This window comes from Mya arenaria, chromosome 7 (assembly GCF_026914265.1).
Source record: "Mya arenaria isolate MELC-2E11 chromosome 7, ASM2691426v1".
Classification (NCBI taxonomy): Eukaryota; Metazoa; Mollusca; class Bivalvia; order Myida; family Myidae; genus Mya; species Mya arenaria.
This window is the reverse complement of record NC_069128.1, coordinates 40,381,221-40,393,782: the sequence shown is the minus strand read 5'-3', so window position 1 is coordinate 40,393,782 and position 12,562 is coordinate 40,381,221. Positions and strand designations below refer to the sequence as shown.

Genomic DNA, 12,562 nt, shown 5'->3' with positions numbered 1-12,562 from the left:
TTTAAAAGTTGTAAAAAACGGTAAATCTGTGAGAGTGCAGCTTTAACAAAAGTTTGATCAAGTCTGGATGAATTAATTTTCTAAAGATTTGCATTTCTCTGACTTTCAATATGTTGCATTCTCCAAAACCTTCTGCAAGGCCAAATTTATGTCGTTAAAGAAATTGACGAGTGTAACTCTGAACCCTGTCTCCATGGAGGCGTGTGCGAGGATCTCATGGGCGGCTTCCGGTGCACGTGTCAGCCGGGCTACTTTGGGGTCACGTGCCAGGAACGTGCGTATTGTTCAGTTCAAACTTTCAGATATAAAATAATTATAAAACACGTTTAATATTATCTTAATCGAACTCATTAGCGCGGTATTATACGCATAATTATATGGTCTCATTTAAGAGGCATGTTGTAGTTTGTTGGGGAAAATGTAAACGTTAAAATGTATGCTAAATTTACGACACGTTTTTTGCTACGGCTGTCATACTCGTTTCAATACCGATAAGTCTGTCCCATCAATAAGGCATTAAGTATAAGTTCTTAATTTCAATACATAAATACCATACCCAGTCTGCCGATTTTTTTTTGTTCTTTCACAAATGCTATGATACCAGGAATAGAGCCCATAATTTCTTTACCCGAAGAATCAAAGTAAACTAGATTAATTTAATTTTCACTAGAACTCACGTTGCGGAGGATTCATAAAACATCTTAAGTAATTTCTTAACTTAAGTCAACTTCCTAAAATTGTCATAGTCAAATTAAAAAGGTGTAGGTCTTTTCCATTCAAGTATGTATTTGAACCATATCCATGATAACACAGTAATTTCAGATTTTATGAAGTTATTATGTCTTAATGATAAGTGGGATATTTCATTTAAGGAAATGACGTAAGATGTTTTATGAAAACCGGCTGTACTCATTTACATGCATGGAACTTTCTGTTGCCTTTTTGCATAGATTTTCTTCTTTGTCTTATAATCTTGTTGATTTTTGTCGATGTCTTTGCGATAGACATAGCTGAGCAATGACTTTATGACATACTATAAGTGGTTTTATGTATATATGCAAATAAATATATCTATAGGGATCCCCTTTTGTGCAAGCGAGCCCTGTGTGAACGGAGGCTCGTGTGAGGAAGCTGTCAATGGTTTCACTTGCCTCTGCGCCCCACTATTCTCAGGCGGAACGTGTGAAACAGGTATGCAAGATAGATAACATCAAATACATATAATGATATTGAAATTTTCTTTAATCGAGACTTACGTCTTTATCAACGATTGTGAAACAAGAACTACAGCACTATAGTTGTCCTGCACGTCGGTATTAAAAAATATTTTTTTTTTGAATGAAATTGGTAATCCGTCAGTTTTTCGTACGTTGCTTTATTTTTGTTCAAATCTTTGTTTGCATGTGCATTCGTCTAAATGGTATGTGTCTACATGCAATGGCATTGTGCCTATTTGTAATTGACTACCGTATGCCTCTATGTGTACAACATTTTGATTCCTTCAATGTATTGCTTAGTGCTTACGTCTAAATAATAATTGGGTTATGTCAATTGTTTCTTTTTAATTGACAACTGTATTTATCTAATTACAAACTACAACTATGTCTACTACTACTAGTACTATTATTCAAAAAAAGCAACCATTAAAACTCAATTATACACCAATAGCAGTATGCATTTACCAATGAGCGTATATACAAACTGAACCAAACGAATGTAATTAAAAGGGATCAAGTTATTCTTGGTATCCTGCGTCTACATCTCCTAATAGAATTGGAAACCAAATGCTGTTACACTTCTTATCCAAGGGAAAGCACTCGCGATATTTGCGGTGGTAGCAGTCAACACATATATTAGACAAAAACAGGTGGATACTAGATTCGAATGAATCCGTTACCTAGGATTGTGTTTGTTCACATGGGCGGTACCAGGAATAAAGAATTACTGCAGAAGGGGCATACCTTAGGGGCAAACATTTTCCGCACGTGTTCCTCCATTTTAAACAATATTGATATGGTTTAAAATGCTGGCAGGGGGAATTCTGGGTACTCCACCAAGATTTTCTTAATCCAATGAAATAAACTGAAGACGATTGTACTTGAGTTGCTGGCAAACTGGGGACGTGGAGGGGGTGGGGAGGGGGAGAGGTGGTATCAATGCACATAGTATTGTGTAATGTTTCATTAGAGCTCGTATTCAGCCAGAGCCGTGTTCTGCATACAAATTGTACATTTGGAGGGGCAATTATTTCATGGTTATGTTCTGGCGGGTGTGCTATTTTTATGAAGTTGTGTTTATGTTGATAAGGGTTATTTTGAGTTCCAAATGACGGAAAATGCAAGTTATATTTTAGTAATGTTTTTGAGCTTAAGTTAAGAAAAGGAGTAAAGGTGATAAATATCGTCATAAATGCTACGGCGGAAGGCAACATTATGCTTCGAATGAAGACTTAAAACATAGTAATCTTTGATTTATATCTTCATTTTATGCAAAATGCTGCCTTTCGACGTAGCATATATGACGTAATTTAGCACGTGGTATATACACACAGAAAATAGGCAAACAACAATTGCATGAAAGTTCTAACAGTGTGTGTATACCACGTGATAAATTACGTCATATATGTTATGTCGGAAGGCAATATTTTGCTTCAAATGAAAACTTAAAACAAAGGTAATTTTTCTTTTTCTACACCATTTGATATGAAACAAAGGGCTTCGCTTCGGACAAAATTGGTGTTTAACCTAGCGAAACGGCTTCTTACGTCTGTAAGAGGACACTTTTGAAGAAAAGCTCGTACTGTAACTATTGCATAACTAACAAGTACATGGCATTTTTTTTATTCGCAGAGATCATTACAATATCCTATTTTGATGCTTAAATTAACAAATATATCGTTTAAAGTAAAATGAATAGTCGTACTTTAATTCAAAATGTTCAGAATTATGAATGATTGTGAAATATTTGAAAGTATCAATTTTGCTTACATTTTCAACGCTTGTAAACCATTTGAAAAGGAAATAATGAATTATTGCAGAAATAAACGTATGTGAGAATGATCCCTGCATGAACGGTGGTACCTGTCAGGAAGGACTGGATGGTTTCATCTGCGCCTGCGCACCCGGATATGGAGGGACTACCTGCGCAACCGGTCAGTATGGTTGCGTGATTAATGGCTTATTGATTGCACTTAATATTAAGGGGTAAGAATCCAATTGTTTTGATTGGACTATAAAATGACAGGACTCACTGAAGGGTGACCAATACAGTCGAAACTCGCTATGTCGAACTCTGTTATCTCAATGTTCTGGTTATGTCGATAACGAACATTCGATATAACCGAAATATAAAAGTGTATAACAACCGAAAAATAGAAAAAAAACCCATCATAACCAGAACATAGAGATAACAGAGTTCGACATAGCGAGAAACGACTGTACATCATAATGAATGATATTCACGGTATCATAACACAGAACGGTAAATTCTAAAGCACTAACAGGCAAATATGATAGATAATTCAAAATCATCAGTTATGAGTGGAAACAAATCTTTAAAACTAGAAATGGTAATTTGAATTAAGTTTAGTGTAAAGTATCATGCCTCCGCCAATCGGATCACTCTACCATCATTTAGAAGAGCTCTAACAACCAAACATCAGTGATTGCACCACTTAAAATTGCAAGCAGTTATTTATTAATAACTTTCATTTAGTATATTTCAACCGTGATTTGTAGATATCGACGAATGCAAGAATAATCCGTGCATACATGGATGGTGTGAGGATCACGTCAACAATTACACGTGCAACTGTTACCCCGGTTATCAAGGCTTACTCTGCGAAGACGGTATTTCAATTTTAATCAGAAGTTATTTCAAAATGTTTTCGCATTTGTAATTTAAACATAACTTGCAGATTGTTCATAACTTATTATCAATATCAGATCAGAAGTTATGTCAAAAATGTTTTCTCATTAAGATTTTGTAATTTAGACATAACGGGCCGATTTTTCAGAATTTTGTTAAAGTTAACAACCTGGTAAACAAGACCGTTGTTAACTTTTAAACGTGAACTAATTGATTATGAGCTCATATGTTTAGATTATCCAGTACGGCTGAAACACTTTTGACTGATTTTGTTAGAAATTCTGGAAATCGAAAGTATATCCATTACACTTCTAAAGCAGTAAATAATTGAAAGTTAACAATGCTGTCATTAACAACGTTAACACAGTCCAAAATATTCGGTCCGATATTTATTATTCTATGTTTTAATTTGGTCAAAAGCAGTTGGTTTGATCTGAGGCTGTCTAAACCAATGGATTTGTATTTTTCTAATTACGAAATTGTTAAAGATGATATTCATAATTTATGAAATCATGACGCTGTGTAAGAAAGACTTGCCTGTTATTTTCAAGATGTCAACGAATGCTTGCAATCACCATGCGCAAACAACGGAAGTTGTTATAACTCTCCCGGAAGTTTCAGCTGTGATTGTATGGAAGGCTATTACGGTCATCTCTGCACAGAAGGTTAGTATCGGTCGTGATGGAAACACAGTGCCGGTCTTGTAGTCAATATCATGATAGCACAGAAAGTAAGTATCGGTCGTGATCGAAACACAGTCCGGTCTTGTAGTCAATATCATGATAGCACAGAAAGTTAGTATCGGTCGTGATCGAAACACAGTGCCGGTCTTGTAGTCAATATCATGATAGCACAGAAGGTTAGTATCGGTCGTGATCGAAACACAGTGCCGGTCTTGTAATCAATATCATGATAGCACAGAAGTATCGGGGACATATCTGGTCAGACGGCGAGGATCGATCGTGATGGAAAACATCGTGACGGTCTTGTAGTCAATATGATTATAGTACAGAAGGGTATCGGGGACATATCTGATCAGAGGGCGATGGTCGATCGTAACGAAAAACATCGTGACGGTCTTGTAGTCAATATACACAATGTGTGTATACCACGTGATAAATTACGTCATAAATGCTACTTCGGAATCAACATTTTGCTTCAAATGAAGATTTAAAACAAAGATAACTTTAATTTTCTACACCATTTTCAATGTAACAAAGGACAGTCTATGTTGCTTAATATGCTACCTGTACGTTTTATTACCGGAATTTCATTATGTGATTAGTTTCCCCAAACACTTCGATTAGGCCAGGACCAGTATTCGATATTGATCTTATACATATCTTTACTCATGGATCTGTGAGGCAATTCAGCCTATTGGTCAGCTAAATATACAGACCAATCAAAATACTTAGTTTCAATCTTAAAGATTCTAATCTTAAAATTAAGCTGCATATTGAATACAGCCCCAGGACCTTTGCTCTATTTTTTTCCAAATAGATATAACAACAAACAAACACATTTTGACACATACTAATGCTATTTATACTCATGAATATCAATGCATACGTGTACATAAAAATCATCATTCTAAATGGTTACTCTGTTTTGTTTTCAGAAATGGTGACATGCGGAGGAAACTTCACTGCATTATCTGGCGATTTCTCGTCCCCCAATTTCCCGGACCTATACATGAGTATGGCACGATGTTCGTACCACATTGGGGCTCCTTCAGGCTACAACATTTGTGTCACATTTCACACGATCAACCTTTCGGCTGGTGATCAGATAACTGTTTACAATGGGTCCTCGATGGAAGGGAGTTTTCTCGCACGGTAAGCCTTACACGTGTTATAAGGAACCAATGTTGAGGATACGGATTGATATTTAGGTAATCCAGTGTGTGTATATCACGTGATAAATTACGTCATGTATTCTACGTCGGAAGGCAATATCTTGCTTCAAATGAAGACTTTAAACAAAGATAACTTCACTATTTCTTCACCATTTTCAATGAAACATAGCGCAGTTTACGCCGCTTACGGAGCCCCGCCTTCGGTCTTTTACAAGAGCTTGATTGAGAGTTTAGTTTATTAAAACACTTGGACAAACCTTTTCACAATACGTCCGTCTGACGGAGCACTGTCACAACATTCTTTTGAAAACAGGTTTGGTTTGTCGAAGTGTTTGATGAAACTAATCACTTTATTAAACTTCGGTAATACAACGAAGGCGGGGCTCTTTAAGCGGCATAGACTGCCCTTTTTTAAAGAAATGGTGTAGTAAAAGAAAAGTTATCTTTGATTTAAGTCATTATTTTAAGCAAAATATTGCCTCCCGACGTAGCATACATGACGTAATTAATCACGTGGCATACACACACCTTTTTTGAAATGCACTCACATATCTTTGCATTTTAATGATGATGAAAGTCTTCCATTAATGTTACAATGTATATTCATTTTATGAAGCTTGATTAATAATATATTACAACTCTAAATATCTTTATTGAATACTAGAAATAAGTGCTGTTGTTTATTCAAATGTTGCAAATATATTATAAAAGTCTTATACAACACTTCAATCAACTACGATATGTGTGATTTCTATCATTAAAGATATACTCTTACTCCCAAATAATATTTACCACAATTAATAATATTGTTTTAATATTCCAAAAAGGATTAATAAATGTCAAAAACAATGGTTCTCATGAAGGATCCGGATATTAATTTGAAAGAAATGTGCATAAAACACGGTATTTCTACCTTATGAGACTATAGCAGACCTCAGTAATTATTTTAGCATTCACCAATCATTTAATATTTTTGCGCTTTATGCTGTTAAATACACGGTTACAATCTTGTAATCATTAATTAATATTTTCCATAAATAAATTATTTAGTAAGTAGTTAGAGATGTATCACTCAAAAATGATGTTTGTCATACATGTGTATGTATTGATTTTGAATAAGAGTGTCTCTTTAATAATACAATTTAAAGTACAGGAACAGGCCTAGTCGTGACAATTTAAAAAATAAACCATGTGACTACTACCATGACCATTCATCGCTGCAGTTTCACTGGTATGAGCTACGACAACGAGACGGTGTGTAGCAGCAACAACAGTATGCTGGTGTACTTTTTCTCTGATTTCACTGGAAACGAGATGGGCTTCAATGCTTCTTATGGCGCTAACAGTGAGTCTTGATCTACTTATACAACAACATTAAAGGGACTAGACACTAGATGGTCCCAATGTCAGCAAATACATTATAAGCATAGACTTGTGGATACGAGCAAGTATGAGGCCGAGCATACTGTTTTCCTAATTTAAAGTGTGTAATTTTGCATTAAAAGTCACGTGATTCGTACAGGTACATATAGCGACGTTAATTTAAAAATAAATGAGATTAACGTAAGAGACAAACCAAGTTATTTTCGAATTGGAAAAAAATATGCGAAACTGAAAAAGTTTGATGTGTCGTAAGCGATATAATATGTCAATAAGTAAGATTCAATGCGTTGTACACAACGACATCAATTTTATGTAAGTGTTTGACATTTTGTTTTTTGCTATTGTATCATCTGGTGTTTCTTTCCTTTAATTTAAAACACAAAAAATAATAGTCTATCTTTATGGCTGGTTCTTTTGTCGAAACCGGGTCGACAATGTTAAAGGAAGAAGATTGTTTTTTTAGTTAGTTTGGTATCCAGTTCCAAAAAACAACCAAGGGTGAGGGTGGTTAGGTAGTATAGGTGTCCATCTCTCACACCGTAGGGCATGGGTTCGACACATTATATACATGTTGCAGTTGAGATTAAAGAACGTGTGTGCTATTGAAGTGTAATTTTAAACTTGAACTTCTAAGCTTGCAGATATCCGCATTAAAAACCTTCCCCGTGCTCTGTTTATCTTGTACCAAATATATCAATTATGTGTCAAATATGTACAAAAAAGCACTTAAAAGGATGACGTAGGGCACAACAGATAGCCCACACATACACATATTTGGATGACGCAGTGTACTAAAGATAATACACACGTTCAAGTACATGGATGACGTAGTGCACTGAAAGCAGCCCACATATACACAAAGCTGGATGACGCGCTGCACAAAAGAAAGCCCACATATACACATACCTGGATGACGCGCTGCACAAAAGAAAGCCCACATATACACATACCTGGATGACGTGCTGCACAAAAGAAAGCCCACACAACCACATACCTAGATGACGTGGTGTACTAAATATAGCACCCACAAATTCTTATCGTGTTTGCATCTTTTTTATTAATGATTCATACCCCGATTATGACATTGCTACTGAGCATGTTTCTGTAGTTTTTCGTATAAATATTTATCCCCCGATGTATTCATTAAGTAGCTTCAAAGATACATTTTATATATATTCAATGACATTGTAAATAGTTTCTCTGTTTTATTTCTACTTATGTTTGTTGCAGGGAACCCAAGCTACTGCGGCGGGAAATACACCGGCTTATTCGGTGAAATTACATCGCCAAACTACCCTCAGATATTCATCTACCCGCCTGCTATGGAATGCATTTACAATATAACTGTTCCCTCCGACCGTACCGCGTGTATCATATTTGACAATGTCAATATAATAAAGGGTGCAATGATCCTGATGGACAACCATAGTGAAACAATAGCATTTTATTTTCAGTAAGCATTTTGTATTTACATTTGTTTATTTTAAGTAAACTGATTTTAAGTTGCACTCAGACTGACCGATTTGACAACTTTTTCACCTTTTCTCGCAGAATCAGCTAATTTTGACATCAGTAATTTCAAAGCAGTCATATTGGATACCCAAAATACAACAGATCTTATTGCTGAAACTTTTATTCTTCTTAAAGCGTTAGTACCGCTTTTAGCAATTAAATATCCTTATAGCTGATGTAAATTAGAGTTGAATTTCCCATTTCATATCTCAGTTTTTAAAGTTTGTGTTTTACAAAACCATTTTAAGCTTATAATTATTAAATCGACTATATTGCAGTTGTTGTGTTTTGTCGACTGTATTGGTTATCATTACTATAATCTATTTAAAATTGTTCACATTTTTCATGATTTCAGAAGCTTCAGCAACGATATGCCGATTTGCGCCAGCACCAACATATTATTGGCCACACTAGCTTCTGTTTATCCTGAAGGTCAAATGAGCTTTAACGCAACTTATTATGCGTTGGATAGTAAGTAGAGTTATTAGTTTGACGCGAAAGTACAATGTAAATTAAGTGATTTAGCCAAACAGTCAATTATTCAACTTCCACCTTCCACCGGCTATACTAACAATGCTTATACCCAGTATGAGCTATATATAAACAATACCTCTACCCAATTTGAGCTATAATAACAAACCTACCACTCAGTATGAGCTATATAGAAATTACTTCCTCCAAGTATGAACTAATTAACAGTACTGCAACCAAATTTGAGCTATTTTAACAATTCTTCCACCCAGTATAAGATAAATAAATAATATTGCAACCGAGTATGAGATATATTAATAATACTTCCACCCAATATAAGCTTTTTTCACACACTTTCACCGAGAATAAGCTATATGAACAATACTGCCACCATGTATTAGCTTTATTAACTATGCTTACACCCATTATGAGCCATACATATATACAGAACTCCCACCCAGTATAAGCTTTATGTACAATATTCCGTTCAATATGAGCTATTTATACAATACGTCCACCCAGTTTGAGCTATATTAACAATGTTTCCACTAAGTTTGACCTATACTTACAATACTTCCAACCAGTGTGAGCTATGTAAAGACATTTTCCACCCACTATAATCTATATTTCCATTACCTCCAACCAGTATGAGCATTATTAAGAAAACTTCCATCCAGTTTGAGCTATATTAACAATACGTACACCTTTTATATGCTATATCAACAATAATACCACCAATTTTGAGCTGTATTAACTAACATTATAATGCCACACAATGAGAGCTTTATTAACATAAAAATGCCACCCAGTATGAGCTTAATTAACATTATAATGCCACACAGTGAGAGCTCGATTAACATAATACCACCCAGTATGAACTTTATTGACATTTTAATGCCAACCAGTATGAGCTTTATTAACATTATAATGCCACCCAATATGAGCTATGTTAACAATACAACCACCCAATATGAGCTTTATTAACAAAAGTTCCATCAAGTACGAACATCTTTAACGATACCTTCTTTCAGTATGAGCTATATGAACAATGCTACCACCCAGTATGAGCTATATTTACAATGCTACCACCCAGTATGAGCTATATTTACAATGTAACTACCCAGTATGAGCTATGTGAACAATGCTACCACCCAGTATGAGCTATATGAACAATGCTACCACCCGGTATGAGCTATATGAACAATGCTACCACCCAGTATGAGCTATATGAACAATACTACCACCCAGTGTGAGCTATATTAACAATGCTACCACCCAGTATGAGCTATATGAACAATACTATCACCCAGTATGAGCTATATGAACAATGCTACCACCCAGTGTGAGCTATATGAACCATGCTACCACCCAGTATGAGCTATATGAACAATGCTACCACCCAGTATGAGCTATATGAACAATACTACCACCCAGTGTGAGCTATATGAACAATGCTACCACCCAGTATGAGCTATATGAACAATGCTACCACCCAGTATGAGCTATATAAACAATGCTGCCACCCAGTATGAGCTATATGAACAATGCTACCACCCAGTATGAGCTATATTAACAATGCTACCACCCAGTATGAGCTATATTAGCAATGCTACCACCCGGTATGAGCTATATGAACAATGCTACCACCCAGTATGAGCTATATGAACAATGCTACCACCCAGTATGAGCTATATTTACAATGCTACCACCCAGTATGAGCTATATGAACAATGCTACCACCCAGTATGAGCTATATGAACAGTACTACCACCCAGTATGAGCTATATTAACAATTCTACCACCCAGTATGAGCTATATCAACAATGCTACCACCCAGTATGAGCTATATTAACAATCCTACCACCCAGTGAGAGCAATATGAACAATGCTACCACCCAGTGTGAGCTATATGAACAATGCTACCACCCGGTATGTGCTATATGAACAATGCTACCACCCAGTATGAGCTATATGAACAATGCTACCACCCAGTATGAGCTATATAAACAATGCTACCACCCAGTGTGAGCTATATGAACAATGCTACCACCCAGTGTGAGCTATATGAACAATGCTATCACCCAGTATGAGCTATATCAACAATGCTATCACCCAGTATGAGCTATATATCCAATGTTTCAGTGTTAGCTTTTTTAACACTACTCCCACCCAGTATGAGCTATATGAACAATGCTACCACCCAGTTTGAGCTATATGAACAATGCTACCACCCAGTGTGAGCTATATTAACAATGCTACCACCCAGTGTGAGCTATATTAACAATGCTACCACCCAGTATGAGCTATATTAACAATTCTACCACCCAGTATGAGCTATATTTACAATGCTATCATCCAGTATGAGCTATATGAACAATGCTACCACCAAGTATGAGCTATATTTACAATGCTATCACCCAGTATGAGCTATATATCCAATGTTTCAGTGTTAGCTTTTTTAACACTACTTCCACCCAGTATGAGCTATATGAACAATGCTACCACCCAGTTTGAGCTATATGAACAATGCTACCACCCAGTGTGAGCTATATTAACAATGCTACCACCCAGTGTGAGCTATATTAACAATGCTACCACCCAGTATGAGCTATATTAACAATTCTACCACCCAGTATGAGCTATATTTACAATGCTACCATCCAGTATGAGCTATATGAACAATGCTACCACCAAGTATGAGCTATATTTACAATGCTATCACCCAGTATGAGCTATATGAACAATGCTACCACCCGGTATGAGCTATATGAACAATGCTACCACCCGGTATGAGCTATATGAACAATGCTACCACCCAGTATGAGCTATATTTACAATGCTACCACCCAGTATGAGCTATATTAACAATGCTACCACCCAGTATGAGCTATATGAACAATGCTACCACCCAGTATGAGCTATATTTACAATGCTACCATCCAGTATGAGCTATATGAACAATGCTACCACCAAGTATGAGCTATATTTACAATGCTATCACCCAGTATGAGCTATATGAACAATGCTACCACCCGGTATGAGCTATATGAACAATGCTACCACCCGGTATGAGCTATATGAACAATGCTACCACCCAGTATGAGCTATATTTACAATGCTACCACCCAGTATGAGCTATATTAACAATGCAACCACCCAGTATGAGCTATATGAACAATGCTACCACCCAGTATGAGCTATATGAACAATGCTACCACCCAGTATGAGCTATATTTACAATGCTACCACCCAGTATGAGCTATATGAACAATGCTACCACTCAGTATGAGCTATATTAACAATGCTACCACCCAGTATGAGCTATATTAACAATGCTTCCACCCAGTGTGAGCTATATGAACAATGCTACCACCCAGTATGAGCTATATTAACAATGCTTCCACCCAGTATGAGCCATATTAACAATGCTACCACCCAGTATGAGCTATATTTACAATGCTACCACCCAGTATG

At 36.1% G+C, this 12,562-nt stretch overlaps 1 protein-coding gene across 1 annotated transcript in view; it reads left to right on the top strand.

The window, feature by feature from the left end:
* The window catches only part of LOC128240004 (uncharacterized), a 136,786-nt gene that overhangs the window by 37,767 nt on the left and 86,457 nt on the right, over positions 1-12,562 (top strand). Inside the window, exons 10-18 of the mRNA XM_052956480.1 lie at positions 161-274; positions 1,078-1,191; positions 3,038-3,151; positions 3,738-3,848; positions 4,419-4,532; positions 5,486-5,702; positions 6,946-7,067; positions 8,336-8,558; positions 8,973-9,088. Coding sequence (XP_052812440.1) covers positions 161-274; positions 1,078-1,191; positions 3,038-3,151; positions 3,738-3,848; positions 4,419-4,532; positions 5,486-5,702; positions 6,946-7,067; positions 8,336-8,558; positions 8,973-9,088 — 1,245 coding nt within the window. The remainder of the gene's footprint in view (positions 1-160; positions 275-1,077; positions 1,192-3,037; positions 3,152-3,737; positions 3,849-4,418; positions 4,533-5,485; positions 5,703-6,945; positions 7,068-8,335; positions 8,559-8,972; positions 9,089-12,562) is intronic.